The sequence below is a fragment of the Sorex araneus genome, chromosome 5 (assembly GCF_027595985.1).
Source record: "Sorex araneus isolate mSorAra2 chromosome 5, mSorAra2.pri, whole genome shotgun sequence".
Classification (NCBI taxonomy): Eukaryota; Metazoa; Chordata; class Mammalia; order Eulipotyphla; family Soricidae; genus Sorex; species Sorex araneus.
Genome location: NC_073306.1, coordinates 520,043 through 539,649, shown reverse-complemented (window position 1 = coordinate 539,649; position 19,607 = coordinate 520,043). Strand labels below are relative to the sequence as shown.

General features: G+C 57.9%; 1 protein-coding gene across 1 annotated transcript in view; it reads left to right on the top strand.

The window, feature by feature from the left end:
- Positions 1–19,607, top strand: part of CFAP74 (cilia and flagella associated protein 74) — a 54,410-nt gene that overhangs the window by 25,012 nt on the left and 9,791 nt on the right. The window contains exons 13-25 of the mRNA XM_055137766.1: positions 64–237; positions 619–737; positions 3,395–3,461; positions 3,846–3,935; positions 6,062–6,211; positions 7,140–7,299; positions 11,738–11,814; positions 12,002–12,124; positions 13,880–14,001; positions 14,780–14,908; positions 15,945–16,032; positions 16,288–16,461; positions 17,625–17,758. Of these exons, the coding sequence (XP_054993741.1) occupies positions 64–237; positions 619–737; positions 3,395–3,461; positions 3,846–3,935; positions 6,062–6,211; positions 7,140–7,299; positions 11,738–11,814; positions 12,002–12,124; positions 13,880–14,001; positions 14,780–14,908; positions 15,945–16,032; positions 16,288–16,461; positions 17,625–17,758 (1,607 nt within the window). The remainder of the gene's footprint in view (positions 1–63; positions 238–618; positions 738–3,394; positions 3,462–3,845; positions 3,936–6,061; positions 6,212–7,139; positions 7,300–11,737; positions 11,815–12,001; positions 12,125–13,879; positions 14,002–14,779; positions 14,909–15,944; positions 16,033–16,287; positions 16,462–17,624; positions 17,759–19,607) is intronic.

Here is a 19,607-nt window from a genome sequence, read left to right as displayed (position 1 = left end):
GTGTGCTGACACGTGTGGCCCCGGAGGAGGCCCTCACTGACGCCCCTGTCCTTGTGAACCCAGGCGCCCAAAGAAGACATGGACCGGAAGCCCGTGGGAGGGACAAAGATGGAAAAGGACATCCTGGCCCGTGCTCTGGAGAAGCTACGCAGTGGGCTGGTCCACAAGCAGGTGGTGTCAGGTCGAGAGTTCAAAGGTTGCCCCTTCAACAGCAAACCCAAAGTCATTCACTTCAAGGTGAGGCGGGAGGGGGGGAGGGGCGGCACTCCTGAGCCTCCCACCTGGGAGCTTGGCCTGAGGCTCTCACCCAGGGACGTCGCTCTGGTGGGGACACTAGAGGCAGGTAGCCAAGAGTGTGGGTGACCTCGGTCATGTGAGCCATTTCCTGGACTCCAGCTCTGGGCCCCAGAAGTCCTTCTGACCTTGGTGGCGATGACTCCCATTCAGTCATGTCTCTGGGTTGCTCTCGTGGCACCATGGCCTGGCAGCTTTGCCACCGTTCATAGCCTTTAGACTAGCACCCAGTGTATAGGGGTGGCCTCTGCGCACAGCCGCAGCTGCCTTGGCAGGCTAGCAGTGGCCTTCAGGAAGCCTCGAGAGCTTCTCTGATCATTCTAGGACTTTGACGTTGGCAAAGTGTACAAGAAAAAGATCACGCTGATCAACACCACCTACACCATCAACTACTGCAGGCTGGAGGGTGTGGAGGAACACCTGCGGGATTTCATCCACATCCAGTAGGTGCTCCTCAGCCCTTCCCACTCAAACAGTCCAGAGCCTTCTGTGCACACAGTGCCCGGTGTGAACCCAGCACCATGCCTGGTGTGAACCCATTGCCGTGCCCAACATAAACCCAACACCGTGCCTGGTGTGAACCCGACACTGGTTTAAACCAAGCCATGCATGTGGCTTGGGTCTGGCTGCCCACTGTGTTTAAACCCAGCACTGCCCAGTGTAATCCCAGCTCTGTCTGGTGTAATCCCAGCTCTGCCTGGTGTGATCCCAGCTCTGCCTGGTGTGATTCCAACTCTGCCTGGTGTGATCCCAATTCTGCCTGGTATAACCCAACTCTGCCTGGTATAACCCAACTCTGCCTGGTGTGATCCCAGCTCTGCCTGGTGTGATTCCAACTCTGCCTGGTATAACCCAACTCTGCCTGGTGTGATTCCAACTCTGCCTGGTGTGATCCCAGCTCTTCCTGGTGTGATCCCAGCTCTGCCTGGTGTGATTCCAACTCTGCCTGGTATAACCCAACTCTGCCTGGTGTGATTCCAACTCTGCCTGGTGTGATCCCAGCTCTGCCTGGTGTGATTCCAACTCTGCCTGGTATAACCCAACTCTGCCTGGTATAACCCAACTCTGCCTGGTGTGATTCCAACTCTGCCTGGTGTGATCCCAGCTCTTCCTGGTGTGATTCCAATTCTGCCTGGTACAAACCAACTCTGCCTGGTGTAATCCCAACTCTACCTGGTATGATTTCAACTCTTCCTGGTTTAACCCAACTCTGCCTGGTGTAATCCAGCTCTGCCTGGTGTGATCCCTACTCTGCCTGATGTGATCCCAACTCTGCCTGGTATAACCCAACTCTGCCTGGTGTGATCCCAGCTCTGCCTGGTGTGATTCCAACTCTACCTGGTGTAATCCCAGCTCTTCCTGGTGTGATTCCAACTCTGCCTGGTACAAACCAACTCTGCCTGGTGTAATCCAGCTCTGCCTGGTGTGATCCCTACTCTGCCTGGTGTGATCCCAACTCTGCCTGGTATAACCCAACTCTGCCTGGTGTGATCCCAGCTCTGTCTGGTGTGATTCCAACTCTACCTGGTGTAATCCCAGCTCTTCCTGGTGTGATTCCAACTCTGCCTGGTACAAACCAACTCTGCCTGGTGTAATCCAGCTCTGCCTGGTGTGATCCCTACTCTGCCTGGTGTGATCCCAACTCTGCTGGTGTAATCCTAACTCTGCCTGGTATGACTTAAACTCTTCCTGGTTTAACCCAACTCTGCCTGGTGTAATCCAGCTCTGCCTAGTGTGATCCCTACTCTGCCTGGTGTGATCCCAACTCGCTGGTGTGATCCCAACTCTGCCTGGTGTGAACCCAGGTCTGTTCCAGTTGTGAACTCAGGGCTGTGTCCCAGGGTGCTGTGCCTACTGTCTCTGGGCTATGGTTGTCTGAGACCAGCCCTGCTGCCCTCATGAACGTCTGGCTAGTGTGTTGTTGACCGTTGCAGCTAAGACTTCCCTGGTAGCCACACATCTTTTCTATCTGAATATTGGAGCCATCTCTCTTTGTGTTTCTTTGGGTGGGAGGTCTCTCGCAGTGCTCAGGAGCTAGGACCCCTCTGGCAGCACTTGGCCCAACATTTCAGTGCTGCTCCTGAGCACCAGTGCCAGGACCCCCAGGGCCACACTCAGTGATGCTCAGGGGACCATTTGGTGCCAGGGAGAGACTCACGACTCCACGTGTAAGGCATCTGCCCTCCTCCATCCCAGGTCTTCCCCAACCCTGACACCATCCATCTTTTATTCCAGGGTTACTTCCTTCAGCTCTAAATTATTCACCTGTTCCAATGTTTCATTTTTCTTTTTGGAGACCCCCCCTTGAGCATAAGATGGATATTTCTGTATGTCTGTAATTGTCTTTCTGGTCACTTTGTTTTGTTTGCTTGGGGGCTACTGCTGGCTCTGTGCTCAGAGGACCATCTAGGGTTACGGGATCAAAGCCAGGCTGGCTGTGTGCAAGACCAGTGCCCTCCCTGCCTTACCATCGCTCTGGCCCCTTTCTGGTCCCTTTAATGCTTTCTTCTCTTTATTTCCCCTATTTTCCCCTGATGAGCCCTGCTGTGTCCTGGGCAGTCCCCCTCGCTGTTCCCCCCGTGTCCTGGGCAGGCCCTCTCTCCTTTCTGGGCAGTCCCTCCTTTCCTCTGCTCATGTGCGCTGCACCCATTTCGCTTGTGTTTCCAGTGGTCCCTTGCTGCAGGTTCCCAGGTCCACGTGCTCGCTGTGTGTTCTGTCCCATGAGCTGTCTTCCCAGCCTTTGGTTTGTTGGTGTTTGGGCCACACCTGACTGTGCTCAGGGCTTATTTCTGGCTCTGCACTCAGGGATCACTCTTGGTGTGCTCAGGGGACCATGTGGGGTGCCAGGGAGAAAACCTGGATTGGCAGTGTGCAGGCAGACACCCTTCCCGCCATGTTTTCATTCTCAAGAAAATGACCATCGACTTTCAAGCGGCATGTCAGGCCGTGGCTCGAGAGGCCTTCCGGAGGACCTGCCTCCCACAGTGCTGCCAGGAGGGTCCACGTCGGGCTCTGTGGGAGGGACCCCCTGGAGAGGATGGTCCTCGGCCTCCATTCCTCACCTGGGGATCTGACCGTGTTGGGGTCCTTGTGCCTGCAGCTTTGACCCCCCTGGTCCCATGTCCACTGGGATGTCCTGTGAAGTGCTCGTCACCTTCAAGCCCCTGGTGAGTAGGCCCCGCTCTCTCTCGAGGACGGGTGGGAGCAGGGTTCCTGCTGCTGCTCGGCTCTGCGATGCCCCCGAGTTGGAGGGAGCGCCTCGGGAGGGTGCGAGGGCTTCTGCCTGGCTCTCTCGAGTACATTAGCACACTCCCGAGCCCCGGAGCCCTGTGGGCGCTCATCAGCTGGACCAGGTGTGCCCTTCGGTCTAAATGAGGCTTGTCAGAATGTGCCAACAGGCCTCACGGGGTACAGCCACAGGCCTGTCCTCGGGGCTGCCCCGTGCGGCAGGCAGTGGGCAGCTGGACCCAGGCTCTGGTTCTGCATATGCTCCCCTGGGTGCTGGGTCAGCGGACAGACGTCCCTGGGCTGGGGCTGTTGGGCTTTTCCAGGTGAACAAAGATTTGGAAGGGAGCGTCTCCTTTCTGGCGCAGACTGGCAGATTTTCTGTTCCACTGAAGTGTTCTACGAAGAAATGTTCTGTAAGTTCAAAGATCTCTAAGCCGGGTTGGGGCCCGGGGTGGGGAGCCCGGGGTGGGAGTGGAAGTCTGACGTGTGGCAGCTGAGACAAGAGCGGGCGCAGCGGGTCAGAGACGGAGGTGGAGGGTTGGGGAGACTCGCCTTGCACAGCTTTAGCGGGGCCCTGGGCCGTCTTTCCTCAGGCTGGAATTGCAGTTAATTGCCCCACACCTGCATCTGTCCCTTATCTGTTTGTGATTGGCGGTTTACCCACCGTGGCCGACTTTGTTTTTGATCCATTTTACACCTGTAGACACTGGTCTGCAGACCAGCCTCTGAAGACCACTTTCTCTAGTCGGCCTCATTTCCTTCCTAATAATCTAGCTCTGGGGTTTGTTTATCCTCTTTTATTTCCTTAAATTATAACGTTCGGATTTGGATTTTACCTCTTCTTTTTTTTAATTTTTGGGTCACACCTGGTGATGCACAGGGGTTACTCCTGGCTCTGAACTCAGGAATTACTCCTGGCGGTGTTCAGGGGACCATATGGGATGCTGGGAATCGAACCCGGATCGGCCGCGTGCAAGGCAAACACCCTACCCGCTGTGCTATCACTCCAGCCCCTTTACCTCTTTTTTTTTTGTTTTTGTTTTAATGTTTTTTAATTTCAGAGACATACCCAGTGATGCTCAGGGCTTATTCTGGCTCTGCACTCAGGAATCACTGCTGGTGGGGCTCAGGGCCAGAGGGGGTGCTGGAGATTGAACCCAGGTGGTCATGTAGGCAAGTGCCCTACTTGCTGTCCTTTCTCTCTGGCCCCAAATCTTTTTTTTTTTTTTTTGCTTTTTTTGGGTCACACCCGGCGATGCACAGAGGTTACTCCTGACTCATGCACTCAGGAATTACACCTGGCAATGCTCAGGGGACCCTATGGGATGCTGGGAATCGAACCCGGGTCAGCCGCGTGCAAGGCAAACGCCCTACCCTCTGTGCTATTGCTCCAGCCCTCTGGCCCCAAATCTTTATATTTCTTTTGTGTTTGTTTGGGGGCCATACCTGGAGGTGCTCAGGGCTTACTCCTGGCAGTGCTTAAGGAACCATATGGGATGCCAGGGATCAAACCTGGGTCGGCTACGTGATAGGCATATGCTCTACCCGCTGTTGTATGGCTCTAGCCCGATCCTTAGCTTCCTAGCCTGTCCGCTCTGGAGAGTATGCCATGAGTCCTCAGGCCTGTGTGCTGGGTGGGCCTCAGGCCAGTCAGCGTTAGGTCTGGTTGACTTGTGTCTCTTGAGTCTTTAGCAGCCTTCAGCTGCCTGGTGGCGCTCTGGGTTCTTCCTCCTCTCCCCAGCTCTCCTGAGCCTTCCTTGTTTCCACCTTGGTTCTTCCTTCCTCGTTTGTCTGGCTGTTCTGGCCGTTGTTTGAGAGGAACACTGGAAGCATCTATTTCTCCCATCAGCTTTCTCTATTTTGATGTGACATAGCTGTTAAATGTTGGTGTTTGTTTTATCTTCTTGCTCTGTTGAAACATTTGCTAAAATACAACTAATCTTTTCATGGTTTTCCTTGTTCTACCTTTATACCCACAGGGCACAGCCTTTCCAGGCAGCTTCCTCTTATTATTCACACACACACACACACACACACACACACACACACACACACACACACACATACACACACTTAATATTTGTCCATGTGTGTGGCTTATAGCTCATTTCTTTTTAGCTGACTTGATATTTAAGAGTCGGACTTGAGGGCTGGAGTGATAGCACAGCAGATAGGGCGTTTGCCTTGCATGCGGCCGACCCAGGTTTGATTCCCAGTATCCCATATGGTCCCCTGAGCACTTCCAGGGGTAATTCCTGAGTGCAAAGCCAGGAGTGACCCCTGAGCATCGCTGTGTGTGACCCAAAAAGCAAAAAAAAAAAAAAAAAAAAAAAGAGTCGGACTTAGATTGCCCCTAAATCACCACAGCTGTGCAGAGATTGGTGCCTTGGGATTGTGGATGTCACCCTGGTCTGAGCAGAGGCCACACCTCTCTTACCCGGAGTGACTCGGTGTCAGCTGAGTGAGGCAGCAGTGGGGCTGCCCCGGCAGGGAGGACGGCTCCGCTGCCTGCTCCTGGCTCACTGGGCTTCCGTGGCAGCTGAAACTGGACAAGCAGCTCATCGACTTCGGCAGCTATGTGGTGGGTGAGACGGCAACGCGTGTCATCACAATGAGCAACGTCGGGGGCTTGGCCACGGATTTCATCATCCTCCCAGAGCCAGAGTTCTGTGAGCTGGACAGGAGAGCTGTGAGTGTACAGGCTGGGGAGATGTGGGGAACCCTCGGGGCATGTGGGGACAGGTGGGAGCTGAGGGTCCCAAAGCTCCCCTCGGCCCGTGGCTTGGCCTGAAGACCAAATAGTCGCCTCACGGCTGTGGCTTCTTGGAAGGCGCCTCAGCCGCCTCCTGTATGTTTCAGCTCAGCAGGTGGAAAGGGCCTCGCGCTTCTAGGGGCCCACAAGATGGTTTCTGCCCCGTCAGTAGCCACTTAGTGGTCACGCTGGCGTGGCAGCTGCCCACAGGATTAAGGGTCTTTGCAAATACCTTCCCTCAAAGGCTCCCCCAGGGAGGAATGGACCTCCCAGAAGGCAGAGGCAGGGGCCGGGGCAAATGGATCAGAGTGGGCGATGGCTGAAGGGGGGCGCTGGGTGGGACTCAGGCCCAGGCTGTTCTGGCACTCTGGGAGCAAGGCCCTGTGGCCAACTGGATGAAGTCCCAAGGGTCGAACTTCAACCCCAGTGCCCTCGCTGTCCCCAGGATCTGAGTTGTAGGTGGCAGACTCAGTCACCTAGTGGTGATGCAGGAAGGGAGACGGTGGGTGGCAGCCTGTGGCAAGGGGTGAAGGTGGCACCAGGGCAGCTCACAGGCCCGCAGGGACCAGGCTCCCCAGCATTGAGAGAAACGGACAGGGAGAACGGTCAGCTGGACGGGGACTGTGGACAAGGCCTGGCCCAGCACACAGCAGACTCCACACCAGCGTCGGTCTCTGCAGGACAGTGGGGCAGACCCGGCTGGGCTCAACGGAGTGAGGCAGAGGGTCAGGCCTGAGCCTCTGCGAGAGGCAGGACTATGGTCTAGACAGGACCTGGAGCAGGTTCCAGCCTCTGCCCAGTTCTGCCAGGGCCTGAATTGTGACCCCCCAAAGAAACAAACAAAGGTCCATGTTCTCTTCTGCAGACAAAGCTGTTTGGATATGAAGAGAAAGCGCTCTATGATAAAATCACCAGCTTCTCTGAGAATTTTCTCGAGGCCCCTGAACTCTTCACTGACCGTATGCTTATCCCGAGGGGGCTGGGAAAGCCAGACAGCAGGGACCAGGAGGAGAAGAGCTCTTCCGGTGAGGGGCGCGGCGGGAGGGCTGCCGGGACTGCCTCGCCACACCATGGTGCTCTCCAGGCCCGTGTTCCTCTAGGGTTCTGACTTTCAGCGATAGGAAATAGGAAAGCACCTACATATTTAAACAATGTGCGCAAAATGTGCTGGCTGTGGAATGGATCGGAACTTGCACAGTTCCATCTAACAAAATTCCCGGGCCTTTGACAAGACCCTAAGACAGGGACCACACGCGCGCCTGTGGAACCACTCTGCCCCAGAGGGGACCATCTGCCTGGACTGTGGGGCGGCCACAGACAGCCCATGTGTGCACAGGTGTGGCCTTGAGCTCTACCCTCCAGGGAGCTAGCTCCAGTGGGCTGTACGAGGCTTCTCATGCAGGGGCCTGAGCTCAGTCCCCAGCACCACATGCTTTCCCGAGCACTTTCAGAGTGAGTAAACCTGCTGTGGCCCCAAAACAAAACATACCAAAAAACATGTCTTTTTTTTCCTTTTTTGGTCATATCAGTGATACTCAGGGGTTACTCCTGGCTCTGTACTCAGGAATTATTCCTGGCAGTGCTCCAGGGACCAAATGGGATGCCGGGGATTGAGCCTGGGTCCACCGCATTCAAGGCAGATGCCCTGCCACTATACTGTCACTCTGGGCAAAAACATCATTTTTGCAATCATAACAAAGAAAGCCAAGAAGGCCCACAGCTATAGCACAGCGAGAAGGGCAGTTATGTTACACAGTCAACCTGGGCCAACCTGGGTGTGACCCCTGGCACCCCATATGGTCCCCGGAGCCCTATCAGGAGTGATCTCTGAGCACAGAGCCAGGAGTAAGCCCTGAGCACCATCGAGTCTGCCCCTCCCCTCCAAAAAAACCAAAGCAAAGCAAAGAGAAAACAACTCTGTAAAGATGATTTTGCTGGACTGGATCTTGTTGAGAAGTGGGTGTGGCTTCCTGGTGTCCTCCAGCCCTGGGCATGGAGTCGGATGAGATGGCCTTGACCTCAGCTGCCCAGGGGCCCTCAGCCTCTCTCTGAGCAGAGCCTCATATATACCCCCGGGGAGCCCTGGGGAGGGTCACGGAGCAGCCCTGGAGGAGCCCCGGCTGAACCCTGCAGCTGCCACGTGGGGCTGCGTTGGCCCCCCTGGCATGAGCAGAGCCCTCAGAGGCTGCACATGTGTGTGAGGGCAGGAGAAGCAAAACGCCCCTAGAGCGGGGCAAATAGGCCCTCCCAGGGCCCTGGAGTGGTGCGGGACTGTCCCTCGCTGCTGAGCAGCCACCACCGGGAGGAAGCAGTCCCTGTGGAGAAGCTGAGCCTGCTGAGGTGCTGCCCAAAGCCAAGGCCCGCACAGCTAGAGGACCGGGAGCCAGGAGTGTGCAGCGAGGCCAGCTGCGGGGAGGGGTCTGTCCTCCGCATGCTCGAGACAGGTCCACTTGCGGGCTGCAGTTTTCTGCCGACATGCAGGGTCTATGCATGGTCAAAAGTCTCAGCTGAGGGGCTGGAGCGATAGCACAGCGGGTAGGGCGTTTGCCTTGCGCGCAGCCGACCTGGGTTCGATTCCCAGCATCCCATATGGTCCCCTGAGCATCACCAGGGGTAATTCCTGAGTGCATGAGCCAGGAGTAACCCCTGTGCATAGCCAGGTGTGACCCAAAAAGAAAAAAAAAAAAAAACCAACTCTCAGCTGACCAGGGGAACTCTCCCCGGCACCCAGAAAACGAAACAGGCTTCCAGCTAACTTCCTACTTAGGGATGGCAGGAAGATCCGGGAGACCGCGAGGACATGCACCCACTCCGAGGCAGTGTCAGAGGCTGGAGGAGGAAACAGTCAGTCTGGGGGCCGAGGCTGTGACTCAAGGGGTCGGACACTTGCTGTGCGGGCTCGAGGCCTTGAGCGTGACCCCAGCACTGCCTGCTTCCCTTTCAGGCCGCCAGAGTGACCTTCCCCGCTTTTTCATAAGCAGCTTGGGCTGGGGAGAGAGCGGGCAAGGCCGACACAGGCTGTGCCTGAGAACAGCTGCGCTCACTCCCCGGTCAGCATGGTCCCCCTGCCCCACCGGAGCAAGCCCCAGCCTCGTGCTTGAGCACTGCCCTTGAGCACTGCCAGGTCTGGCCCTAAACCCAAAGAAACAGTTTGAAAAGAAATGAAATTATGTGCCTTGACAGGGAGCATGTTTACCTAGAAATTCCCAAAGAATCCCCAACTAATAACAGTTTTGCATGTGGTCACAGGATACAATACATTTAAAGAATCAAGAATGTTTCTAGAGTAGAAATTAAATATTGAAACTTGAGTTTCTGATAAGTCACAGTTATAAGATCACCAAAAGCATGAAGTGCCAAGTCACCAAGTCATGCAGCTAAGGGCAAAATTTGGAGAGTCTGGGGGCTCGAGCGATAATATAGCAGGGGCGTTTGCCTTGTATGCGCTGACCCGAGGTCAATCCCCAGCATCCCATGTCATCCCCAGCACTGCCAAGAGCAATTCCTGAGCACAGAGCCAGGTGTAAGCCCTGAGCATCGCAATGCTCTGATGAAAGAAACCAGAGGCCTCAGTGTGGTTTGTGTGCGGAAAGATTCTGAGATGGGCCAGAGAGATGGCAGAGGGTCTTCCTTGCCTGACACACAGCTGGGGCTGCCACCCCTGTGAATCGGAGCACCCGGCTCCTAGCTCCCAGAGTCCTGTGGGGAGTTTTGTTTCTGGTGGCTGCACCCCGTCAGCGCGCTCTAGTCTGTCACAGAGCAGATGCCCCTGTCTGTCGGGGCCCCACCCGGTGGTGCTCAGGGTTGACTCCTGGCTCTGCGCTCAGCGGAGCTACCCGCAGGGCCGAGTGAAAGGAAGTGCCTCCCTCACCACCTGTACCTCTGATCCCTCTTTCATTAGTTGTTAATCTACTCTTGCTTGGGGCCGGGGCAGCACACAGCCAGTGGAGCCTGGGGTCTCCTGGTGACACTCAGAGGATCTTGGGGTGCTGGGGGTTAAGCCTGGGCCCCCCATGCAAAGCCGGTGCGCCAGCCCTTTGGGCATCTCTCCGATGTGAATAACCCTCATGCATTCTCGTCGACTGTCCTGACTTGAGGAAGACTGGCTAGTGGGAGGGAATTGGAATGATTCCAGTCCTCTGCCTCCATCAGTACCTGTTGGGGCTGGAGTGCTCTCAAAGAAATGCTCACAGGTAACTCCACCATGAGGAGGCAGGGGCAGGGGAGACCCCTCTGGAGCGTAGGGTGCCTACTGTGGTCATGGGGGAAAGGTCTGGAAAGACAACATGACTCTATTGCTCGGGTCGCAGCCTGCCCTGGGCGCCAGTACTAGAAGGTACCAGGAGGCTCCTTTCAGCCTCTACTTGGAGAGCACAGCCAGCCAACACCTACTGTTCAGGCCCTACTCCTGCAACCTGAGGAGACCAGCAGCGCCTGTGTACCCACCTTCCCGATGACCCCACAGACACTCCTTCCCCACAGACCCTCCTTCCCCACAGACCCTCCTTCTCCACAGACCCTCCTTCCCTACAGACTCCACAGACCCCACAGACCCTCCTTCCCCACAGACCCTCCTTCTTCACAGACCCTCCTTCTCCACAGACCCTCCTTCCCCACAGACTCCACAGACCCCACAGACTCCACAGACCCCACAGACTCCACAGACCCCACAGACCCTCCTTCCCCACAGACCCTCCTTCCCCACAGACCCTCCTTCTCCACAGACCCTCCTTCCCCACAGACTCCACAGACCCCACAGACCCTCCTTCCCCACAGACCCTCCTTCTCCACAGACCCTCCTTCCCCACAGACTCCACAGACCCCACAGACCCTCCTTCCCCACAGACCCTCCTTCCCCACAGACCCCCACTTCCACACAGACGCTCCTTTCCCACAGACCCCACAGGCCCTCTTCTCCACAGACCCCACAGACCTTCCTTCTCCATAGACCCTCCTTCCCCACATACCTCCCCAGACCCTCCTTCCCCACACACCCTCCTTCCCCACTGACCATCCTGCCCTACAACTGCATCAGGACAGACTTGCCTTCTCCACACACCCACCTTCCCGGCTGACCTGCTTTACCCTTTGTAGTTCGCATCCCCACAGCCCCCACACCTGCCTTCCCCTGTTTCCCTACACCATCCCCCACAGACCCCATGCTGGTGTCCTCCTGAGAGCCTCAGGCCTGCCCACCAGTCAGAGAGAGATAACCTGGCCATTACCACCTGGTGACCCCCTCCCGGAGGGAGGAGACAGACAGGAATGCTGGGAGCTTCCTCCTCAGCACAGCCCAGAGCCACAGAGCAGGGAGGGAGCAGAGCCTTTTCCGAATGCATTAACTGATCCCTGAGAGGGAGGAGAGGGCGGCTGGGCAGTGCAGGAAATGCAGTACGCCTGGGCAGAGGGCGGAGAGTCACGTCATGGCCTGTGCTGCCACCCTCACATGAGTCCCTCTTGCAGAGTCAGATGAAATGATGACTACCACCTTCATGATGTCTCCCCAGAGCGAGGACCGAGTTGAGATCTCACTGGGAGAGGTCAGCAGGCCACCTCCAACAGATGTCCCCCACCCGGGCATGGCATGGTCCTCCCAGCTGACCCGGCCACTCGGGGCAGGAAGCTCTGGACAGTCCAGGCGAGACTCACGCTTAAAGCTGGCCGAGGGGCCGGGCTTCGGGGCCCATCATGGCACTCAGGCAGGGCGGCCTCTCTCTGGCTGTGCAGGTCCGAGAGGGCAAGATCGACCCCTTCTGCTCCGTCAGAGTGCCTGTCATCTTCACCCCTGCCACCCCCGGAGTGGTCAGAGCCAAGTTCAAGATCCTGTTCAAGAACCAGCAGTGCCCGGCAGTGAGTACCCACGGCTGCTTCCCGTGCATCCAGAGTGGGAAGCGACTGCCACGTGTGCGAACATATGAATAGTCTTGCCCCTCATCACGCCCGATGTCTGTCTCTGCCTGGCCAGCCTCAGGCATCATGGGGAGACTCAAAGCGCTGGAGCGCATCTGTGTGTCCAAGGCCACTAGGTCGACCCCTTCAGGGTGTGACCCCCAGGCACCCCCAGATACGGCCCAAGTGGGCCCCAGCTTCTTCAGGTCCAGTCACAGCACCATCAGGCCCAGGCACTGCAGAGCGGGCTTTCAGATTTATACATATGAAGGGCCAGAGAGATAGTCCAGTGGGTAGGGCCTTGCTTTGCCCAAGACCTACCCAGGTTCAATCCCCAGAATCCCACAGTGCCCTGAGCCCAGCAGGAGTGATTCCTGAGCTCAGAGCCAGGAGTAAGTCCTAAGCACCGCAGTGTGGTTCCAGAACTAAACAAAAATAAAAATAATATGTGCAAAATTGCACTCCAAGATGATGAGACACTTTATTTTTATATTCTTGTCTTCTGGTGCTGCTGGGAATCAAACCCCAGATCTCACACACACACAGGGCATCTGTGGCCCCTCAGAATTTGATCTGAAAACTTGAAAATTTGTTAAGGACAGGGAAATGCTGGAATATGGGCACTGCACCGTCTGCAGGTGAACCCTGAGCACTGAGCCCGGCATATTGTCCAGAAGCCAAAACCAACGAGAAATCTGGCCAGGTGACCCCTCAGCCTCCTGGGGCACAAAGGCGAGTGCCCGGACCAGCCCAGCTCCCCCGGGTCTGCCTGTGCTGGAGGAAGAGCCCACGCGAGGGCTGCTCTCAGGGCACCCTGCCCCCGTATCCTCCTCCTCTCGGCTCCCCGGGCACCCTCCCTCATTTTCCTGGGCCTGGGTCACATGACCCTGCAGTCCCTCACAGAGCCCACTGCACCCCAGTGTACCCCACCATACCCCACATGGCCCTGCAGTGCTCAGCAGGACCCGCAGGGCCCCTGTGCTGAGCGTGTGGCCACTGAGGTGTTGGTTTGGATTACGGGAAGGGAAACGGCTCTCCCTTCTTCCCTTCCCTGCCCGTGGGCTCCTGGGGGACAGCTCTGCCCACAATGCGTGTCTGTGGGTGGTGGCTGTGGCCCCAGCAGGGCTGCTCCTGGGCAGCCTTGATGTGTACGCATGGGCTCTTGGCTCACCTGGACAGAGAGTGGCCGGCAAGGCTGAGCTGCCCCGTCTCCTGCGCTGGCCCTGGCAGACTCGGCAGAGGAGGGTTTGACCCTGGAGCTGCGCGGCCTGCACAGGAGGCTTACGTCATCTTGCTTTGTTCTTTGAAAATATTGGCAATTAAGAGGATTTTGATTTATTTGGTTTTGGACAGCCCCGAGCTGTGCTCAGGGATGACTCCTATATTCTTATAAGTCATCCCTTATATGACTCCGATATTCTTATACATATTCATATATGTAATATAAGGAGGATACGGGGGCAGGGTGCCCTTGTGGCTCCCAGGGATTGAACCCAGGCTGGCTGTGTGCAGGCCAGCCCCTTGAGGCCTGGATTCTCTCTCCCGCGCCAGGGTCTTTCACTCTGATAATCTGAGTAGTGCCACAGAACTCTAAACCATGGCAGTTTGATGACCAGCCTTCCCATTTTAGTAGCGTTACCAAGACTCCGTCGCTGAGCTTAGGTCTGCTTGAAGCTGGCGGACGGGACGGCTGCTGAGTGTGCGTGTCCATCTCAGCTCCTTTTCAGCGCCATTGGCACTGCTGTGGACGTTCCCGTCTGGGTGCCGAACCCTGAAGTGGACCTGAAGATCTGCATGTATGACCGACTGTACCAGACCTCCATCCTGATCCAAACGCGGTGAGCCAGGGCCTTCTGGGGCTCCTGACACCTGCACGCTGCCCAGAGACCCAAGGGCTGTGCTCTGGGCTGGGATCCCCGATGGGTTGGGTCAGCAGGGTCAATCCTCCTATGCCAGCCCAGCCTCCCTGGGGACCTGGCGGGTGGAGCAGGGTCAGCCAGAGCCCGGCTGCTTTGTAGGGTGATTTCTGGTTCTGCTTAATTTGGCCAATTTTCTGGGCCCAGGCATGGGTGAGATACTGGGGGCCCCCAGCCAGCACAGACATGTGCAGTGTGGACCAGCCCCGGCGCAGGAAGGCCCTAGGGCTCTGGATGGCAATGAGAGAGGACCAACCCTGGCCCTTTCTTCCTGTAGCTCAGCCAGGCGGCCTCAGGGCCTGTGGTGGGCGCAGTAAGCATAGGGAGGGGTCCCCATGCCCTGGGTTAGCAGAAACCCTGGCCGGCAGAGGATGGAAGAGCTTTGGAGGCCAGGGGCTGGTGGCTTGGCCCACCTGGGGACCCAAGCATCGTGCAGAGCTACTGCTGAGGGCTGTGAGGCCAGCCCTGCCCACAGCCTGCCCACAGGCTGGAGAAAGGTGGAGCCTGGCTGGCCTGTGCCCCCGTCCTGCGCCTGCCAGCCAGGTCTTCCCAGAAACATGGCCATCTCCGATGGTGGCGAGGCCCTGATCGGGGAGAGCCCTTCCTGGCCTGGCCTTTCAGCAGCGCCCCTGAGGCCTGAGGCACACGTGGAGACGGGGTCCTGCCGTCACTGACTGACTCGGGACTTCGGGGCCCTCAGGTCCAAAGTGGCCCTGCGTCTGAAGCTGGAAGTGTGCAAGGAGCTGAGGGCCCACTTTGAGCTCCTTCCCGAGATGGGCTACATCCAGGCCCTGTCGTCTTTCTCGGTGCAGCTCAAGTTCCTGCCACGGTGAGTGTGTGCCTGCCTGTGTGTACTTGTGTATGTCTGCATATGTGTGTGCCTGCATGTGTGTGCATGTCTATGTGCCTACATGTGTGTGTGCGTGTGCCTGCATGTGTGTGCATGTCTATGAGCCTACATGTGTGTGCGTGTGTGCCTACATGTGTGCGTGTGTGTACATGTCTGTGCCTACATGTGTGTGCATGTGTGCCTGCATATGCGTGCAGGCAGGGGAGTGACTGTCGGGCCTGCCATCCTCATGCCTGGCCCCCACGCTGATGAACACCTGGCCCTTCCTGGAGCTGAGCTGTCCCCTCCACTTCCCCAGCAAGCGTGTGTGCCTGCTGCCCTTGCCACAAGGCAATCCCACGACTTAGGGGGACTCTCATCCATCTCTTGTTACTTCTGAGACTGTTTCCTCCCCTTGGCCTGTGCTTTGAGATCGAGTCCACACATTGGGTCTGTGGCTGCCTCCCTCCCCACCCCATTGCCTCCTTCTGCCCCTAGTCACAGCCAGAGGCCCAAGGTTAGGGCCTGGTGCTCTGTCTCTCCTTTTTTGTCTTGACCTTGTCTTCAATTCTCTTTTCTGGGGGCTCAGGCACTCTGAGGCCACCCAAGGACCACGCGGTACCAGGAGTGGACCCAGGGCCCCATCCACCACGCGGCCTCAGGAGCCCCTTTGCCTTTTCCTGACATTTCTTACCAACTTAACTCTCTTTCAGGAAATTTTAAGGAAGCTTTTTTTGGGGGGTGTGTGCCACACCTGGTGACGCTCAGGGCTCTGTGCCCAGGAATCACTGCTGGCAGTGCTCAGGAGATCGATCCCTGGTCAGCTGGCCAGCTGCATGCAAGGCAAACACCTTACCTGCCGGGCTGTCGCTCCTCTCCCAGAAATAACTGGCTTTAAGTGATGGTACTGTTTTAGGGTTCCACACGCATGCACTGTGCACACGGGGCGTGGCGGCTCTCAGTGCATCCTCCCCTTCCCGCCATCGCCTGGGTCGGGTTTACCAAGGCGCAGGAGCTCCTGACACTCCTTTTTCAGACACTCTCTCCCAGAGGACGCAGGGAAGTACTTCGACAAGGAGAGCAGAGTTCTGGAGGCCCCGATGACCATCAGGGTGGCTGACCAGGTCTGTGCCAGGTGTTTCCTGGGATGCAGTGGGGGTCTTCTGGGGGTCTCTGGGAGCTGAGCAGTTCCCAGGAGGCAGACCCTGCCCCTGGGCGCCATCCCTCTGCCCCCTGCCTGTGCCTGCTTGGCCATCTGATTGTGTGTCCGTGTACACATGTGCACACTCACTCCCTCCTCTTGGGCACCTCCTCTCCAGCGCTGGGTGGGGGGAGCGTGAACTGCCGGTGAGTGACCAGCTGTGCCCTTCGCTCCTCAGATCAGACCCGTGGAGTTCACTGTCCACGCCATCGTCACCACGTCGGACCTGCAGCTGAGCCCCTCCGTGGTGGACTTCGGCTACTGCACCATCTATGAAGCCATCAGAGCCGAGATCAGCCTCTGTAACTGTTCCCTCCTGCCCCAGGAGTTTGGATTCGTCGGGCTCCCCCAGGTGCCTCCTGCTGCAGGGAGCGGCGGAGGGGGCTGAGGCGGGCAGAGCCAGGGCGCTCTGGGCAAGGCCTGTCCAGCTGCTGCCCAGGTCCTGTGGCCACTGCGGGGCAGCCTTGTACGCTCCTCGACGCCTCCGTCCCCTGCTCATCCCTCTTCTGTACTGCTGTCCCCACGCTGCTCTGCCAGCCTCATCCCTGTCCTCTCCCATTCTCCCACTTCTTCCCCCACATCTCCCATCCCTACCTTCCTCTCTCTCCCTCCTGCATCCCTCGCTCTCCCCCTTCTCTGCCCCCTCTCTCCCTCTCTGCCCTCCCCCTCTCCTCCTCCCCCCTCCTCCATCCTGGCACAGACCCAGAACCCAGGACTTCACCCTCCAGTCTACAGAGCAGACAGGAGGGTCCCAGATCAGGGTCCCTCACTCCTTCCTGCACTGCCCCACCCACTCATACATGCTGGCTCACGGCACACACAAGTGTGCACATGATCAGACACAGACATGCAAGCGTCGTACTTGCAAACCCACATGCACACATGCTCACACAGAGACATACACAACAGGTATAAACACGCTCCTATATGTAGGTGCACACATAGACATGTGCACACACGCATTCACACACATGCTCCAACAAGGATTCATGGTACACACTAGCTCACACACATGTTCACAGAGTTATTAATGACATGCATACTCACATAGCACACATGTTCCTACAGATACCCATGGTGAATGCACGATCACATTCACACACATTGTGGCACATGTGTGCTCACATACACTCACTCATGTTCTCACATGTACTCAAGGCGCATGCTTGCACACATGCTGCTTACACTCACACATACTTGCACAAGCACTTGTGGCACTTTTGTACTCACACACATGCTCTCATAAGCTCGCATGGAACATGAGTGCTCACACACACTCACACAAGCTCACATAAGTACTCATGGCACATCCATGCTCACATACACTCTCATGCTCACACAGTACTCATGGCACATGTGTGCTCATACACGTGCACAGGTTTCACGGACATAATGTGCTCACACAGGTACCTCGTGACACGTACGCTCACTCACATGGTGCTCTCACGAGCTCTGCCCCACGGCACCCCTGAGCAGTTTGTGTCTCTGGTCTCCTCCACGGTTCCTGCTGGCCAGTTTGTGGATATTCAGCCCAGTGATGGTTTTGGGACGATTCTGCCCCTGGAAACTCTGCAGCTCGACGTGATCTTCCAGCCCACCAAGGCCAAGGAGTACAGCTTTGAGCTCATCTGCAAGTCCGAGATTGGCCGGTGAGCCAGTCAGGGGTGCGGGGAGTCTGGCTCAGCCTGCGGGGGGGTGCCTATTTCTGTTCCAGAGACACACTGCTGGCCAGTGGGGTTTCAGACCAGGGACAGGACACCGGGGCCCGGGCAGCATTTCCCACGGGAGACAGTGGGCGGCGGCACGTGGCAGCTCGCACTGCGCAGGGAGACAGCGGGTGCCCTGTGCGGCACTGCGCGCGGAGACAGCGGGTGCCCGTGTGCAGCACTGCACGCGGAGACAGCGGGAGCATGTGGCAGGTCACACTGCGCGGGAGACAGCAGGTGCCCATGTGTGGCACTGCGCAGGGAGACAGCGGGTGCCCATGTGCGGCACTGCGCGCGGAGACAGCAGGGGCACGTGTGCAGCACTGCACGCGGAGACAGCGGGGGCACGTGGCAGGTCGCACTGCGCAGAGCTGCCTCAGGGCACCAGGCCTGAGCTTCCCGAGCAGAGGAAGACATGGAGCCCCTGGCAGGGCCCTGAAGCAGCCCTCTGGGCACCTGCACCCAGCACTCACACGCAGGTGCTGGAAGCCTGGGCCTCCCTCTGCCTGGGCAAACGCCTCAGGGTGGAGAATGGATCATGGCAACCTGGAAGCTTCACTTTGGGTTTCATGGGGAAGTGCTGATGGCTCCTGAGCAGCTGTGCAGTGCTCCCACCAGCACGTGTGGCACTGTGCCCCGGGGTGGGGGTCTGAGAGCCGAGGGCAGTGTCAGCCCTGAGGTTGGCCTGTGTCCTGTCCTTTGGCCCGCTTGGTGGTGACACACAGCCTGGCAGGGTGGGTTGTGGTCAGGGGCTCAGCGTGCCATGCATGGCCAGGACTGGCCTCGAGGGCTTGCACGAGCAAGGCCTGCGTCCCCCTCTGTCAGGGCCAGCCCATGCTCTCAGGTGGCCCTCTGGGGCAGGGCTCACTGCATGTGCTCTTCCAACGTGGCGCCAGGCGTCCTGGGCACAGAGCACGGAGTCTGTGCCTCAACAGCGAACTCTGGCCCCCCACCTCCAGGCCGACGCGTGTACACCTGTGGCATGTTGGGAGGCTTCTCACAGATCACGTGAGGCAGTTACACAGCTGTTCGTGATTGGGCTTCAGTCCCTCAGTGTCACCAGGGCCCAACTCCCAGCACCAGTGTCCCCAGCTGGCCAGACTCTCAGACTCTCCTGCTAGATTTGTCCCGAGCAGCCCCCACTCAGCTGTGCTCGCTGCCTTACGCTGCCGTCTGTGCAACATTCTTCACAGTCCTGCGCCAGAAGCAGGTGCCAGAGCTGCGGTGCACGCTCTCCTGGCAGCCCTGTTCTCTTGCCGCCTCGGCTCAGCCCCCCGCTCTGTGGGGACCGCCTGTCTTTCTGGACTCGGAGGGTCGTGGGGCGTTCTCCACGGCAGTGGGGGGAGCAGCTCGCGCCTTGCTCTTGTGGTCGTACTGTTTGAGGGAGCATGGGATTTTGTAAATCACAGGTTGGCACAGTAACCCCCGAGTGGCCACTGAGGCCTGAGGGGCAGGTGAGTGGCCAAAAGTGACCGGTGGGGCCAGGGAAAGGCTGTGCGGGCCCAGTCCCTGGCACACTGTCCGTGACAGCAGCACGAAGTGGAGGGCAGAGGACCGGAGTCCCACAGACTCCAGGGGCCCCGCAGGACCCCCAGCCCAGCCGCACACGCCTCACTCTCACTGCCCGGATGGCTTCTGTCACAGCGCCTCCCGCCAGCCCTGAAGCCAGGCCACTGGGACAGACTCGGGGCTCGGGTTGGGAGGAGCAGGGGGCAGAGGGGCTGGGGGGACGACAGCTACGAGCTCGGGGACTTGGGGGACACTCCAAGCCAGCACGCTGGTGGCTTTCCAG